At 41.0% G+C, this 18,472-nt stretch overlaps 1 protein-coding gene across 1 annotated transcript in view; it reads right to left on the reverse strand.

Annotated features, from left to right (window-relative positions):
- LOC143793612 (baculoviral IAP repeat-containing protein 1-like) overlaps positions 1-18,472 on the reverse strand; it is a 119,010-nt gene that overhangs the window by 55,994 nt on the left and 44,544 nt on the right. The window contains exons 3-4 of the mRNA XM_077280677.1: positions 11,827-11,993; positions 770-818 (exon numbers count right to left, since the gene is read on the reverse strand). Coding sequence (XP_077136792.1) covers positions 770-818; positions 11,827-11,993 — 216 coding nt within the window. The remainder of the gene's footprint in view (positions 1-769; positions 819-11,826; positions 11,994-18,472) is intronic.

The following is an 18,472-nucleotide window of genomic DNA, read 5'->3' on the forward strand; positions in this document are numbered from 1 at the left end:
GGCACATCTTCACAATGAGGGACAGGCCTTCTTGCAGATTCCATGTTACTCCCATTTTCGTTTCTTATGCTTATTGAATCCTTGCACTTGCACTGCACAGAAATAACAGTCATCATGATGATTTTTTGGCTCTCTCCACACCATTGGAACACCAAATTTGAAGCTTTTTCTTTGTCCTTTGCTCCATTTTCGTAATAATTCGATACATGCTTTGCACACTATGTGTGGTGCCCAAAACTTGTCTTGGTCCCCAAGCATAACCCCAAAATAGGCAAAATACACTTTTTTTTACGAAGTCTGTTATGTTTCTTCTATGTTTTGGCAGTGTGTATTCACCACAAATGTAACAGAATGAGTCTGGATCGTTAAGACAACTTCTTCTTGATGAGTTCATGCTTTTCACTGGAAAACAGACAACAACATAAAGTTAGTGCAAAAATCAAGCTATGAACAAACTTTTAGAACACTAATTAACACAAAACTATATTGAGAACTGCTCAGTTCAAGTACTAATCCAAAGAAATTAATGAGATGATGCGTCGCATTTACCAACAAGTGCTATAAATAAGATACCAAAAATCTCAAAAACTTGAGCCAATCTGGCAAAACTGATAGCATACTCAGAATCAGCACCCCAAAAATACCCCAAATTCATTAAAATATTTTGGACACCAGAAAAATTTTTTTTTTTTTGTTGACCTGTGTAATTAAAGAAAATTTGGCAGCACTAATAGATAGATAGATAGACAGACAGACAGATTCCTCTTACCTGTGATTGGATAAACTTTATTTTCAGATGTATATGTGAAAGATGTTCCCTGAAAAAAATGTGATAGATCTCAATAACATTATTCATGAGTAAACCTTACTTTCACTGTTATTTAATTGCACCATGTGTAATTTTGCTCAGGTTTTACTCCTGCCTTAACGCTCAGTGGTATCTGTTCAGAAAGTACCATTGTTATTTATGTTTATTTTATTTTTTTAATTCTTGTTTGTATATAACAGACAACATTTGCTTTTTAACCCCTTCGCGACATGCGCCGTACTAGTACTGCGCTGCCGGCACTGCATTTGTGCCAGCCGCAGTACTAGTACGGCGGCTCGATCACCGCGGTCTCGCGCTGAGCGCCGCGGTGATCGGGTGCGGGTGTCAGCTGTGTATGACAGCTGACACCCCGCAGCAATGCCCACGATCTGCGCTATCGCCGATCGCGGGCATTTAACCCCTCTGATGCCGCTGTCAATAGTGACAGCGGCATAGAGGGGGATCGTGCAGGGACAGGGGCTCCCTGCGCTCTCCCACCGGAGCAACGCGACGAGATCGCGCTGCTCCGGAGACCTGGAAGGAGTCCCCGGATCCAAGATGGCCGCGGGACTCCTTCCGGGTCATTTACTGACCTGGCTTGCCGGCGCCTGCTGAGAGCTGCTGAGTGCAGGCGCCGGCAAGCCTGTGGAACGTGCCTGTCAGATCGTTGATCTGACAGAGTGCTATGCACACTGTCAGATCAACGATCTGATGTAAAACAGTGATGTCCCACCCTGGGACAATGGTAAAAAGTAAAAAAATAAATAAATACAATGTATAAAAATAAAATAAAAAAATCCCCAAATAAAGAAAAAAAAAAACATTTCCCAATAAATCCATATATTTATGTAAATAAAAAAAAAAACAATAAAAGTACACATATTTGGTATCGCCGCGTCTGTAACAACCTGCTCTATAAAACTATCCCACTAGTTAACCCCTTCAGTGAACACCGCAAAAATAAAAAATAAAAAACAAGGCAAAAAACGCCGCTTTATTATCATACAGGCGAACAAAAAGTGGAATAACACGCGATCAAAAAGACAGATATAAATATCCATGGTACTGTTGAAAACGTCATCTTGTCCCGCAAAAAAAAAGCCGCCATACAGCATCATCAGCAGAAAAATAAAAAAGTTATAGCTCTCAGAATAAAGCGATGCAAAAACAATTATTTTTTTATATAAAATAGTTTTTATTGTGTAAAAGCGCCAAAACACAAAAAAATTACATAAATGAGGTATCGCTGTAATCATAAACACCTGAAGAATAAAGCTGCTTTATCATTTTTACCACAGGTGGAACGGTATAAACGCCCCCCCTAAAAGAATTTCAGGAATTGCTGGTTTTTGTTCATTCCGCCTCCCAAAAATTGGAGTAAAAAGCGATCAAAAAATGTCATGTGCCCGAAAATGGTACCAATAAAAACATCAACTCGTCCCGCAAAAAACAAGACCTCACATTACTCTATGGACCAAAATATGGATAAATTATAGCTCTCAAAATGTGGTGATGCAAAAACTATTTTTTGTAATAAAAAGCATCTTTTAGTGTGTGATGGCTGCCAACCATAAAAATCCGCCAAAAAAACGCTATAAAAGTAAATCAAACCCCCCTTCATCACCCCCTTAGTTAGGGAAAAATAATAAAATTTTAAAAAATGTATGTATTTCCATTTTCCCATTAGCGTTAGGGTTAGGGCTACGGTTAGGGCTAGAGTTAGGGCTAGAGTTAGGGCTAGGGTTAGGGTTAGGGTTGGGGTTGGGGTTAGGGCTAGGGTAAGGGCTGGGGTTAAGGTTGGGGTTACGATTTCAGTTAGAATTGGGGGTTTTCACTGTTTAGGCACATCAGGGGCTCTCCAAACGCGACATGGCGTCCGATCTCAATTCCAGCCAATTCTGCTTTGAAAAACTAAAACAGTGCTCCTTCCCTTCCGAGTTCTCCTGTGCGCCCAAATAGTGGTCCCCCCCAACATATGGGGTATCAGCGTTCTCAGGACAAGTTGGAGAACAACTTTTGGGGTCCAATTTGTCCTGTTACCCTTGGGAAAATTAAAACATGGGGGCTAAAATATCATTTTCGTGGAAAAAAAAGGATTTTTTATTTTCACGGCTCTGCGTTATAAACTGTAGTGAAACACTTGTTGGTTCAAAGTTCTCAAAACACATCTAGATAAGTTCCTTGGGGGGTCTAGTTTCCAATATGGGGTCACTTGTGGGGGGTTTCTACTGTTTAGGTACATCAGGGGCTCTGCAAATGCAACATGACGCCTGCAGACCAATCCATCTAAGTCTGCATTTCAAACGGCGCTCTTTCCCTTCCGAGCTCTGCCGTGCGCCCAAACCGTGGTTCCCCCCCATATATGGGGTATTAGCGTACTCAGGACAAATTGGACAACAACTTTTGTGGTCCAATTTCTCCTGATACCCTTGGGAAAAAAAAAATTGTGGGCTGAAACATCATTTTGTGGAAAGAAAAAATGATTTTTTAAATTTTCACAGCGCTACATTCTAAACTTTAGTGAAACAATTGGGGGTTAAAAGTGCTCACCACACATCTAGATAAGTTCCTTAGGGGGTCTTGTTTCCAAAATGGGGTCCATTGTGGGGGGTTTCCACTGTTTAGGCATGTCAGGGGCTCTCCAAAGGCGACATGGGTTCCGATCTCAATTCCAGCCAATTTTGCATTGAAAAGTCAAACAACGCTCCTTCCCTTCTGAGCTCTGCCATGTGCTCAAACAGTGGTTTATCCCCATATATGAAGTATCAGCGTACTCAGGACAAATTGCACAACTTTTGGGGTCCAATTTATTACTGTTACCCTTGGGAAAATAAAAAATTTGGGGCAAAAAGATCATTTTTTGTGAAAATTAATATGAATTTTTTTTTACAGCTCTACATTATAAACTTCTGTGAAGCACTTGGAGGTTCAAAGTGCTCACCACACATCTAGATTAGTTCCTTAGAGGGTCTACTTTCCAAAATGGTGTCACTTGTGGGGGTTTCCACTGTTTAGGCACGTCAGGGGCTCTCCAATCGAGCCATGGGTTCCGATCTCAATTCCAGCAAATCTTGCATTGAAAAGTCAAATGGCGCTCCTTCCCTTCCGAGCTCTGCCATGTGCCCAATCAATGGTTTACCCCAACATGTGGGGTATCGGCGTACTCAGGACAAATTGTACAACGACTTTTGTGGTCCAATTTCTCCTGTTACCCTTGGTAAAATAAAACAAATTGGATCTGAAGTAAAAATTTTGTGAAAAAAAAGTTAGATGTTCAATTTTTTTTAAACATTCCAAAAATTCCTGTGAAGCACCTGAGGGGTTAATAAACTTTTTGAATGTGGTTTTGAGTACCTTGAGGGGTGCAGTTTTTAGAATGGTGTCACTTTTGGGCATTTTCTGTCATATAGACCCCTCAAAGTCACTTCAGGTGTGAGGTGGTCCGTAAAAAAAATGGTTTTGCAAATTTTGTTGCAAAAATGAGAAATCGCTGGTCAACTTTTAACCCTTATAACTCCCTAACAAAAAAAATTATGCTTCCAAAATTGTGCTGATGTAAAGCAGACATGTGGGAAATGTTGTTTATTAACTATATTATGTGATATAACTCTCTAATTTAAGGGCATAAAAACGAAAAATTTGAAAATTGCTAAATTTTCATACTTTTCGACAAATTTCAGTTTTTTTCACAAATAAATGCAAGTGATATCGAAGAAGTTTTACCACTATCATAAAGTACAATATGTCACGCGAAAACAATCTCAGAATCACCAGGATCCGTTGAAGCGTTTCAGAGTTATGACCTCATAAAGTGACAGTGGTCAGAATTGTAAAAATTGGCCGTGTCACTTAGGTGAAAACAGGCTTTGGGGTGAAGGGGTTAAACTTCATAACTTGTCAAGGTTAATCTCCTAGTTATACTATTAAAATTGTGGATGTTGCTTAATGAACAGGACCAGCCTTGAAAGAGCTTTGTAAAATGCACAAACATGTACAAATGGCAAAGTTTGGACACACCTTCTCATTTAAAGATTTTTCTGTATTTTCATGACTATGAAAATTGTACATTCACACTGAAGGCATCAAAACTATGAATTAACACATGTGGAATTATATACTTAACAAAAAAGTGTGAAACAACTGAAATTATGTCTTATATTCTAGGTTCTTCAAAGTAGCCACCTTTTGCTTTGATGACTGCTTTGCACACTCTTGGCATCCAGGGAACCATTTGAAAACTTCTGAAGATTTGATCATCAATGTAAATTTAAGTTTCTAATCTAGATTTAGTATTCTAATGGCACCACATGAAAGAGAAATGACTTAAGACCTGAGAAGGAAAATAATGTCTTTACATAAGAAGGTGAAGGCTACAAGAAGATCAGCAAAGCTTTACTCATCAGTCAGAATACTAAGTGATACAAAAATTTTAACAGTGAAATGTAACCATTTCAATGGATGTCCAGGCCAACCACGGAAGTGAACACCTAAACAGAGCGTTTTCTAATGAGAAGGGTTGAAGAAAATCAACATGTCAGTTTGATAAAGAAGGAAAGCCAAATCAGGTTAAGTGTTTTCACTGCAATTTTAGATAGAGGGAGGACAAGATGTTAGAGAATGCAGAAAGATAATCACTGGTGTTTTGTAGTAATGCAGGCGTGATATCAGGAAATGATATGTATAATTGGGAGTCATCAGCATAGCGATGGCACTGAAAACCAAATCTACTGATTGTTTGTCCAATAGGGGCAGTATATATGGAGAAGAGGAGCAGACTTAGAATTGAACCATGAGGAACCCTAACAGTAAGGGGAAGAGGAGAGGAAGAGGAGCAAGCAAAAGATACAGTGAAGGAGCAGCCAAAGAAGTACGAGGAAAACCAAGAGTGCGATGTCCTTGTGGCCGATAGAGCAGAGCATAGTGAGGAGGAGCTCGTGAACCACAGTGTTGAACGATGCAGAGAGCTACACGAGTATCAACAGAGAGTAGTGACTATTAGATTTAGCTGTTAGTAGATAATTAGAGACTTTAGTACAGTGGCATGTAAAAGTTTGGCCACCCCTGCTGAAAATTACTGTTAATGTGAACAATATGCAAAAGAACATCTAAAAACGTCTGATGTATTTTGGAAACAAGTCTTGTGAACTGATGTGGTTAAAATAGAACTCTTTGGCTTCAATGATCAAAGGTGTGTGTGGAGAAAGAAAGGCACAGAATTTCAGGAAAAGAACATCTCACCAACCATTAAGTATGGGGATGGCTTAATCATGCTTTGGGGTTGTGTTGCAGCCAATGACACGGGGAACATTTCACGCGTAGAGGGAAAAATGGAATCAATGAAATTTCAACAATTTCTTGATGCAAACATAACACCATCAGTAAAAAAGCTGAAGTTGAAAAGAGGATGGCTTCTACAAATGGATAATGAACCTGAACACATGTCAAAATCCACAATAGACCTCAGAAGGCAGAAGCTGAAGGTTTTACAATGGCCCTCACACTTCTCTGATCTGACCATCATCAAAAATACGTGGCTAGACCTCAAAATAGCAGTGATGCAAGATGACCCAGGAATCTCACAGATTGGGAAGAATTTTCCAAGGAAGAATGGATGAAAGCACCTCAAACAAGAATTTAATGACTCTTATCTGGCTACAAAAAGCATTAACAAGCTGTGATACCTTCAAAAAGGGGTTCTACTAGGTACTAACCATGCAGGGTGCCAAAACTTTTGCATCAGTCCATTTTTCTTTTTGTAATTTTTAAAATGTTTAAAAAAATAATTTTTTTTTTTTTCTAAAATACAAAGGTAATGTGTCATCTTTAACTTTAGGCCTTTTGGAAATCATTTCATCTTCAACTTGCTTGACTGTTACAATAACAGTGATTTTGACCAGGGGTGCCCAAGCTTTTACATGCCACTGTAAAGGCAGTTTAGTAGAGTATAAAGAGTGGAAACCAGATTGTAAAGGGTCAAGAACAAAGTTATCTGAGAGATCATGGATTAGATGGGAATGTACCAAATGTTGAGTTTAGAAATGAAGCGGAGATTAGGGCTAGGTTTGTAGTTAGCAGTGCAGTTCTCATCAAGGAATTTTTTAAAAGTAATGGGCGTATACTGACTTATTTGAAGGAGGAGGGAAAAATACCAGAAGAGAGAGTTAAATATTTTAATTAGATGAGTTTTGACAGCTGGGGAGAGTGACTGAAGGAGATGTGAGGAAATAGGGTCACAAGGGCAGGTAGTAGGATGAGCAGATGCGAGAATCCTCGTATCTTCTCCTTCCGTGACTGGTTAAAAAAGTTACACATAAAATTGCCGTGATTTCCACACAAGGGCTGCCTCTGCTGTACTTGGATTCTCTCATAGAGAGACACAAGCCTTCCATTCTGGATACAAAGAAAGATGGATGAAATACTCACTTTAATCAAATGGAATCACCAGGGACAAATATACTATTTTCCTGTAACTTCATATATTCTGTATTTTTCTACAATGACTACTTTCTGAAAAGAATCCAATGAACTACTATATTTTCTAAGAATTATTATGTAGTCCTCCTTGTGAATTAGTCGGGGTAAGATTTTACCATAATAAATATATATACATAACATATATTTAACCCATTCATAACATATAACGTACATGTACGTCATATGTCATGTCCCTGCCTTTGATGCAGGCACGATAATCAGCTTTCATGTGCATGTAAATCACGCTTTCAATCTCCACGCTCGTATTGGCGCACCTTTGATGTGATCACAGGGTGCCAATGGATTGTCATGATAGTCAGGGGTCTGCTGAAAATGCTTGTGCCTGTCATTATGATCCTCCTGTCAAAGCCAGCCTTAAACTGGTCTTTGTAGGAGATTGTGATTTTCACGACACATTGCAGTGCTTATGTGTCGTGAAAATAGTATAGTACAAGTGATCAGATGATCGCAGCTTCAAGTCCCCTGAGGGCACTAACAAATGCATTAAAAAGTGAAAAAAAAAGTTCAAATCACCCCTTTATGTTGGGGGACGCTAGTTAGTGCAAATAGATAGTAAAATGCTAATCACATCATGTAAATCAACCAGGGCAATAGTACATGGGGTAAAAAATCCACCACCATTTAGCCAAATAGATTACAACATGAGAGCATTACTTACATAACATTTAGCTTATACAAGTGAGATGAAATGTGCGTTGGGGCGGTGGGGATGCTTGTATAAGCTATAGATTTTATAGCTGTATAAATTTTATGTAAGTAATGCTCTCATGCTGTAATCGATTTGGCTAAACGGTGGTGGATGTTTTACGCCATGTACTATTGCCCTGGTTGATTTACATTATGTGATTAGCACTTTACTATGCTCTATTTGCACTAATTACCTTCCCCAAATATTTACAGTCCAGTAGTTTGCTTGTTCGTTTCTAATCTGTTTATAAATATGTCATATTAAATAAAAAATCATTTTTAATGGGTATATACTCTCTGGTTATCAATTTAACCGTTTTTGTGCAAGTATCAGCTGTCAGGTTCTCTTTACGATGACTATGTTCTGTATAGAATTTATGAATTTTTTGCAACTTTGATCTAGAACTGCAATCATAAATATGTCATTCCTGATGCTAAAAGACTGATCTTGCTCCCTTTTTTGGAAAGGGTACTACAAACTGGTGTAGAAAACAATGTAAAACAATACATTTGGCATAGGTATTTACGGCTATGAAATGTTGGAATTTGTTCAGAAATAATGGCACAAACGCAATAATAAATGTCCTCCAGGGTCTTCTGGTGTCTACTCAGCAGGAAGAGGTGCATGGCATCAGTGCTGTGAGTGGCTAGAGGTGAAGGAGGAGGAAGAAATGGAAAGCGGAGGGTGGCAGTGACCGTGTTCAGCCAGAGGGACCTGCAGTACTACCAGAACTTATGTGGCCATCAGAAGATGAACCACTGGCCAGGTGACATTGTAGGTCAAAAGAACAGTGAACAGAGCAGGCTATCTGTCCTGGGATCTGGCTACTTCACTGCACTATTCCCAGAATAATTCCTGAGCAGTATAAAGAAGTCTGTAGAGAGTTGCACTTTGTAACCTGGCAAGCATTCATCTCCTGCGAGTGTACTCTTGTGTCTGTTATAAAGCAATTGCATTTATCAGTGAGCCGTCATCAAAGAGACTCTACCCACATTAATAGGATTTGGACTGGAAGTGTATATGGCACTGTTTGTCCTGGGGCTATATTCTTTGTTGCTTTTCAGAAAAACGACATGAACTTGCAGTCGAGGTAAATTGAAATCCATGAAAGGTAGTATCTTAATGGCCACTGTGACCTACAGGCGTAAAGCGTTTTCCCACAAAGTGACTTGTTCTAGATGTCCTGACTTCTGACTGCAGATTTTTGTGCCAAACCCGGACAACCCTTTTAATTTTAAAAAATCCAATTTGACTCAGGAAAAATAGTAAACTAAGAGGGCTTCAATCCCACTGGTAAAATCAAAGCCAAATGGGTAGCATGCCAATGTTTTAATGTGTAATCTATCAGATAGCAATGATTGTGTTCCACCTTTCAATGTTGCCTTTAGGCCACGTGCACACAAGTATTTGTTTGTTTTTTTGTTTTAGTATATGTTCCTCCTTTATTCATTTCCCTTTTATTCTCCTTTCTATTGGGATATTATTTAACGCATTGTGTGCTTGGCTATTTCATCTTTACCTTTTCCCCTTGTTTCTCTCACCCAATCCCCCCACCCTCCTTCCCTGTCCTATCACTTTAGATTATTTGATTCATGTGATTTTTTGTGTGACTTATTTTGCAATTTAAACTCATTATTTAGTTCTCACTGCATTCACATTTTTATTATTATGCTTATACATTTCCCATTATAATTATAATCTATTTTATGTTCCGCATGATGGGAGTGTTTGACATACATGTGTTCCACTTCATAGCGGGCTCAGGATAAATGATAATTATTGCACTATTTGGCACATGATTATTTACTTCCTCATTCCACCTGTGCAGTTTTTTCTGTGGATTTCATATCCATATATCATTGGTTATTAAACATTTGTATTCATGCTTTATACAGCCAGACCCCCTGTTGATTTTATCTTGCTGAATGTTTTTCCTTATACTTGTTACGCCATGTTTTTATGATTTGATTAATAAACTTTTCATTTATACATTCATACGGTAGTTGTATATCACATTTATAGGTTGAATATTCCAGGTGGATTCACAACAAACGATTACCTCCCCCTTTTTATTAATTTAACTTTGTAAGCCAAAACCAGGAGTGGGTGATAAATACAGAAGTGGTGACATGTTTCTATTATACTTTTCCTCTGATTGTTCCTCTCCTGGTTTTGGCTTACGAATACGGAGGTAACATATTGACCAAATATTGAATGTGAGAGGACCTATCAACAAAAATATATATATATTTTACTTGGTGTTCTCCTGAACCTGGACTTGTTAATATTTTCTTCATGTTCCTCTCTGTTCCTGAGATAGGGCCCCCTATTCTCTTTATGCAAATCTAGTCTTGTTGGTTACGTAGATGTGGTTAGGTTATCATTTTTTTTCTCCACAATAATCTTCTTGATGACCTCACCCAGTTGGCTAAAAAACTGGGCAGTATCTCACTAATCGAGAGGCACAGGAACAAGAAATAAATAATGCCAGATTCAAGTGAACAAAGGCCTTATATATTGAAAAATTTAAGAATGGGGAACCACTAGACATCATCATTATAATCCAAGATCATACAAAGCACATGAAGGAATTGCTTGTATATGTAATAACAATGGAACACTGGCCATTGTATGATTCTCCTAAAATAGTCGACTGCAGATGAAGTCAGAAAACCAACCAGGCATTACTGTGAATGCGATATTAAGACTGTGATTGGGCGGTGTATGGCTTATGGTAATGGCAAACACCGTCCTCCCATATTTAATTCACATGTAGTGTAGGCTCAGTAGACTGATTGTTGTAATGATTTATGTTAAAATGCATTTCATGTTTACCATCATTTCCATGAAACCAGAGTAACTTCTGATGTATTGCTGAAGCTCATCACTAGTTTTGTTCCTCTGGAGAAACGTACACCTTGAGAAAAATATATTTGTTATAATTTTTCAATATTTATTCAACAATCGAGAAACATGGAAGACTAAATATATTCATTGTGGTAAAAGGAATCCGTCACCAGGTTTATTCTATATAATCATCAAAAAATATCTCAACCCAGTATCACTGATTAGATATACAGAGTAAAAAACACTTTCAGTACTAAAATATAATATTTTATTAGAATGTATTAAATGACATAATAAAATAAGGCACCTCAAATAAGAGGGACACAGGACAAGATTTCTAACATCCATATGCACATTAATACATTAGAAATAGTAAGACCAGTAAAAAGGCTGATATCTCATAACACTTCAATTGCTATCACAGATATGCGTTTACAAGGAGAAACGTCAGCCCATTGTATGTATATATTTACCAGAATGTGAATCACATGGGAGCTTGTACCATCCTGTCCTGTGTCCCTCACCCCAACGTGCGTTTCATGCCACTTCCTCAGCTGGAATCTGAGAGCAGCTTAACCTGACCCTGATTCTATTGATGTAATTGTATCACTTAGTTTACTGGGTGCAGCAGTTGTGACACAGAGTTTTTAGATGTAGTATGTAGCACAGCTGAGAAGGCTGACCCCATCACCACAAGGCTCCTGTAGCTGCTGTAGTTCAGCATTGATTATCTCCTAGTGAGAAAACCTTCATTGTAAGTAAACAACTGCAAAAAGCCCAAAAAGTAACACATAACTGAATTCAGTATCTTAGCTGCTATCTCATGCTGTCTTCAGTTTACATAGCAAAAACCTTCTGACAGATTCCCTTTAAAATATTTCATACATAGAAACATATATAATCATTATATAATGTAAGGTCTATACCAGGTATGGAAAAAAGAGCCATATAATACTTGAGAAAAAAAAATCCCCAGTTTGCCTATTACAGCATAAGGTACATATAGTAAAATATAGGGCAACAGAATCAGTATTATATGTGATATGAGAGCATACTCAGGAAACCATTTTGCATGTTCTTTCCAAGGATCATCATTTTCTTCCCAATTTCCTAAACATCCACCACAGGAGAAGCACTGCACATTGTCTCTTGTTCCTGTGTTAAATAATATAGCATGGGTAAGTACATTCACCAAGTAAGTCTGCATTACATGTACATTAACCGCAGATAGATAGATAGATAGATAGATAGATAGATAGATAGATAGATAGATAGATAGATAGAGACAATGCACATTACTGTGGAGATAGACTAGCATTCATTTGTTCAAAAAATAATAACTTTATCTGCGCATACCAACCCATTCTATTAGAGTTGTGCAAAAATGTTGCCATGGTCCAGTGTTGTCACACTCCCCGGTGGCACACGTGGTTCGTGGACCCACTCTACCACAGGGCCAGGCTTGCTTAGGAGTGGTGTAGCTAAGCGGCTACCTGGTGTTCACTGGAGCTCTTGATGATAGAGTCAGGCTTGAGTTGCAGGTAGCTACCAGGGAGTCCCTGGTCTCGCAGCTGTCGATCCCAGGGGTCGGGTTCGCTGGGTGGGTACACGGTAGTTGAGTCACGAACAGGAAAGACTTGGAGACTGATGGAAAGTACGGACAAAATGGACTTTGTGGATAGGTTCTCGTTCAGACACATAGGTCTTGGGAAACAGTTAAGGTACCGCCGACGCGGCTGCAGGGTTCAGGTACCGTCGAAGTGGCTTTAGGGTCACATATAAATTATATAAGGAGATGGACCAACTGCCATGTTTCCCCTGAAGACATCAATGCTGCTGTGGTATAGAATGTGAATAATGTTTTGTTCCTGATAGGTTTCCTTGTGATAACAATTATTAGTTGCCTTGGAGGCTGCAGTACTAACTCATGGTCACAAGATGACACTGTGTAGAATGTAGGTGAAAGGTGAAGTTTGCCAGCAACACAGCAGGCACAGAGACAGTGCGAGAGTTATGGCCAGCCGATTGTGAGGAGGAGGTTTGGGAATCTCTGGTTAGTGTGAGGAATACTAAGTAGTGTTCTGTAGAGAAAGTGTGGTGAAGTACCATCAGTGGTCATAGGCAATAGGCTGCTAGGGACAACATGAGCGTGTTACTCGGGGCAGTGGAATGCCATAGAATACTTCTGTGCAAATTCGTCTGTCGTCCTGGCCTGGGAGCCTCGAAATGGATGTTGGGACCTTTGGGCACGCTAAGCAGGTGGAGCTGCAGGAAAAGATGGACTCAAACTCTCAGAGGCGGGAGGTGATGCAATTTGGGTGCATTGCTAGTGGTGGAAAAGAATTCCTAGTGTTAGAGAAGTTAGCAAGAGGAATGCTCTACCCATAGTGAGAAACAGGGTTGAAGTTGTGTCCGTTACTTGTGGGGAAGACAACAACCCGTTGGGCCTTATCCTTTATGCCTGTTTATAAAGACTGACAATTGTCAAATAAAAGTTTGATTGTTTTAATGTATTCCGTGTCTCGTGTATTGCTTGTTGTCGAGGTTCCAGAAGAGGAAAGCCTAGAGCCAATGAAGTAAGTGTGATGCACCCCACACACAGCAGCACACCGGGACACATTTTGTCTGTAGGGTGCCAGAGCGAGCAGGAGACTCAGCTCTCCAACAACTACCTTGATGGGCACCTTACAACTACACAGGACTACAGGGACGATATTGGATAGGAAAATAACTATATTACACTAAGGATGGTGGACCTGGCAACATACAGTTGCAAACATAAAATACCACTAAGTAACTATAGAGGCTGCTCATTAACCTCCCAATTGGGTAGAGTGCCTTTTATGGAAGATGCCTCACAGCTATTGGCTGGGGGCATCTTTGCAGGTGCTGTGCGCTTCCCATTTAAGAGCAGGGAAGAGGGTACTTGCCAGAAGTCAGTGCGGCGTGCACAAGAGAAAGGGGGTGAGGAGTGTAAAGATGCTGCGGCGGCCAGTGCGGTGAGTATGTCGGTGTCCCCGCATGGAGAGGGCAGGGAAACCAATGACTGTTACATGTGTTCAGTCTGTTCCTCCATGGCAGCTGGACCAGTCTTCACATCTGCAGGTGGCATCTTCAGCCCAGCCTCCAGGGTGCTTCTGGCATTTACTACCATGACATCATTTCATTGTATACTGATCAAACACTGGAGGTACCCAGGATGACAGGTGCTTCTCTTGTCTAGAGCCTAGTAAAGACTGGAGGCATGACAAGATGCCCGCTAAAGATGCCATGTGCAAAAAGAAGACTACTACGAAGGTCCAGACTGGATGAAAGATTAGGACAGCTCAAATCCTTTTACTCATCTCTATATTCCATGGCTATATTTAATCTATAGAAACAGCATGTCACTATCAGAGATGAGAGGATCTTTTGAAATTTGCGGTTATCCCTGCAGATTTATCGCGGTTTGTTCCGCGGTTTCCGCTGCGGGATTACTCCTGTACTATTGATGCTGCATATGCAGCAATATGCAGCATCAATAGTAATGATAAAAATAATAAAAATTAGTTATACTCACCCTCTGACGTCGCGATCTCCTCGGCGCTGCACTCGGCGGTCCGATTCCAAAGCTGCTGTGCCGAGAAGGACCTTCGTGACGTCACGGTCATGTGACCGCGGCGTCATCACGGTCATGTGACCGCGATGTCACCACAGGTCCTGCTCGCACAGCAAACCGAAGACCGGACGGCCGCGGGCAGCGCTGAGAGGTGAGTATATCATTATTTTTTATTTTAATTCTTTTTTTTTTTACACTATTCATGCTTCCCAGGGCCTGGAGGAGAGTCTCCTCTCCTCCACCCCGGGTAGCAACCGCGCATTATCCGCTTACTTCCCGCAAAGTGGGCACAGCCCCATGTGGGAAGTAAGCGGTTCAATGCATTTCTATGGGTGCAGAATCGCAGCGATTCTGCACAAAGAAGTGACATGCTGTGGGTTTTAAACAGCTGCGTTTCTGCGCGGTTTTTCCCGCAGCATGTGCACAGCGGTTTGCGGTTTCCATAGGGTTTACATGTTAATGTAAATGCAATGGAAACTGCTGCGGACCCGCAGCATCAAAATCGCCGCGGATCCGCGGTAAAAACCGCTATGTGTGAACATGGCCTAAAACTGCGAATTTCATAGAACTGGACTTGAACTCGATCCTTGGATCTATCTGCTCATCTCTAATCAATATGCTTTGCTTAATGTCTCTTAAATGGCATTCTACATACTTTCTGCCATGCATGATAAGTACAACGTTGTAGGTATCTACTTATAAAGTTATATACAGTGCCTTGCAAAAGTATTTGGCTCCCTGGAACTTTTCAACCTTTTCCCACATATCATGGTTCAAACATAAAGATACCAAATGTAAATTTTTGGTGAAAAATCAACAAGTGGAACACAATTGTGAAGTTGAACTAAATTTATTGGTTATTTTAAATTTTTGTGGAAATTCAAAAACTGAAAAGTGGGGCGTGCAATATTATTCAGCCCCTTTAACTTAATACTTTGGTTGCGCCACCTTTTGCTTCGATTACAGCTGCAAGTCGCTTGGGGTATGTCTCTATCAGTTTTGTACATCGAGAGACTGAAATTCTTGCCCATTCTTCCTTGGCAAACAGCTCAAGCTCAGTGAGGTTTGATGGAGATCGTTTGTGAACAGCAGTTTTCAGCTCTTTCCACAGATTCTCAATTGGATTGAGGTCTGGACTTTGACTTGGCCATTCTAACTCCTGGATACGTTTATTTGTGAACCATTCCATTGTAGATTTTGCTTTATGTTTAGGATCATTGTCTTGTTGGAAGACAAATTTCTGTCCCAGTCTCAGGTCTTTTGCAGACTCCAACAGGTTTTCTTCAAGAATGGTCCTGTATTTGGCTCCATCCATCTTCACATCAATTTTAACCATCTTCCCTGTCCCTGCTGAAGAAAATCATGCCCAAACCATGATGCTGCCACCACCTTGTTTGACAGTGGGGATGGTGTGTTCAGGGTGATGAGCTGTGTTGCCTTTACACCAAACATATCGTTTGGCATTGTTGCCAAAAAGTTCGATTTTGGTTTCATCTAACCAGAGCACCTTCTTCCACAAGTTTGGTGTATCTCCCAGGTGGCTTGTTGCAAACTTTAAGCGACACTTTTTATGGATATCTTTGAGAAATGGCTTTCTTCTGGCCACTCTTCCATAAAGGCCAGATTTGTGCAGTGTATGACTGATTGTTGTTGTTAGAATCTGTTTAGTTTGTGACTATCCGCCATTTTCTTGTGGTGTTCTGGCTGCTGGTCTTTTCCCTCTGGTGCTGGGAATGTCTTGGGTCAGGTGATTGTATCACTCTTTATTAAGCAGCACCTGCCTCCAAGTCCTTGCTAGACATCAGTGTTAATCAGCTTTAGTTCTGGCTTGGTGCTTTGGTTTGTTTTCTGTGTGTATTATTTGTGCAGTACTGGGACAACTGGTTCTGCTAGTCTTAGTTTCTGTTTTCAGTTGGTATCTGCAGCCTTCTCTGTGTTTTCTATTAGGAGGTGACCCGTTTTTGTACCCAGTCCTTAGATCTTTTAGGGAACCCCTTCTGTTGTGATCCGGTGACCTTGGAGCCGCATGAAACTTTCTCTGGAGTAGGTGGAAACTGTACTGACCGCAAATCCTGAACTAACACCGCAACTAGAAGTAGCCGTGGGGTGTACCTAACAAACCCTAGACACCTCGACACAGCCGGAGGACTAAATACCCCTATAGATGGAAATAGGAATACTACCTTGCCTCAGAGCAGAACCCCAAAGGATAGGCAGCCCCCCACAAATAATGACTGTGAGTAGGTGAAGAAAAGACACACGCAGGTAGGAAACAGGATTTAGCAAAAGAGGCCACTCTAGCTAAATAGGAAAGGATAGGACAGAATACTAGGCGGTCAGTAATAAAACCCTTCCAAAAATATCCACCGCAGATAATACAAAAAATTCCACAATCTAACTAAAGACGTGGAAAGAATATCTGCAACCCCAGAGAATCCAACAAGACTGAGAAAATACTGACACAATCTAAGCTGGACAAAAAAACACAAAAGAATAGCACTGAATTATGAAGCACACAGCATGTGTGCCACAGAAACAAAACCAGACACTTATCTTTGCTGATTTGGCAGAAAGGCAGGAGGAACCAGGCAGAGGTCCAACACCTCCACACAACAATTGACAACTGGCAAGGACTAGTGAATCCTGCACACCTAAATACCCCAGTCAGAACTGCAATCAGCAGACACACCTGACCAGGACTGCAACCCAGGGACCACTGCATTACCACCTACTACCACCGGAGGGAACCCAAAAGCAGAATTCACAACAGTACCCCCCCCTTGAGGAGGGGTCACCGAACCCTCACCAGCGCCCCCAGGCTGATCAGGACGAGCCAGATGAAAGGCACGGACCAAATCAGCAGCATGGACATCAGAAGCAAAAACCCAAGAATTATCCTCCTGGCCATAACCCTTCCATTTGACAAGGTACTGAAGCCTCCGCCTCGAAAAACGAGAATCCAAAATCTTCTCAACCACATACTCCAACTCCCCATCAACCAACACAGGGGCCGGAGGATCAACAGAGGGAACAACAGGCACCACATATTTCCGCAATAAAGATCTATGGAAGACATTATGGATAGCAAAAGAGGCCGGAAGCGCCAATCGAAAAGACACCGGATTAATAATCCCAGAAATCCTATAAGGACCAATAAACCGAGGCTTAAACTTAGGGGAAGAAACCTTCATAGGAACATGACGGGAAGACAACCAAACCAGATCCCCAACCCGAAGCCGGGAACCAACACACCGATGACGGTTAGCAAAACGTTGAGCCTCCTCCTGAGACAACACCAAATTGTCCACCACATGAGCCCAAATCTGCTGCAACCTGTCAACCACAGAATCCACACCAGGACAGTCAGAAGGCTCAACCTGCCCAGAAGAAAAACGAGGATGAAAACCAAAATTACAAAAAAAAGGCGAAACCAAAGTAGCCGAACTAGCCCGATTATTAAGGGCGAACTCGGCCAATGGCAAAAAGGCCACCCAATCATCCTGATCAGCAGACACAAAGCATCTCAAATAAGTCTCCAAAGTCTGATTAGTTCGCTCGGTCTGGCCATTTGTCTGAGGATGAAATGCAGAGGAAAAAGACAAATCAATGCCCAGCCTAGCACAAAAGGCCCGCCAAAACCTAGAAACAAACTGGGAACCTCTGTCGGACACAATATTCTCCGGAATACCATGCAAACGAACCACATGCTGAAAAAACAACGGAACCAACTCTGAAGAGGAAGGCAATTTAGGCAAAGGCACCAAATGAACCATCTTAGAAAACCGGTCACAAACAACCCAGATAACCGACATCCTCTGGGAAACCGGAAGATCAGAAATAAAATCCATAGAAATATGCGTCCAGGGCCTCTCAGGGACCGGCAATGGCAAAAGTAACCCACTAGCACGGGAACAACAAGGCTTGGCCCGCGCACAAGTCCCACAGGACTGCACAAAAGAACGCACATCACGTGACAAAGAAGGCCACCAAAAGGACCTACGAACCAAATCTCTAGTACCAAAAATACCAGGATGAC

Source organism: Ranitomeya variabilis, chromosome 1, assembly GCF_051348905.1.
Source record: "Ranitomeya variabilis isolate aRanVar5 chromosome 1, aRanVar5.hap1, whole genome shotgun sequence".
In the NCBI taxonomy this organism is placed as follows: domain Eukaryota; kingdom Metazoa; phylum Chordata; class Amphibia; order Anura; family Dendrobatidae; genus Ranitomeya; species Ranitomeya variabilis.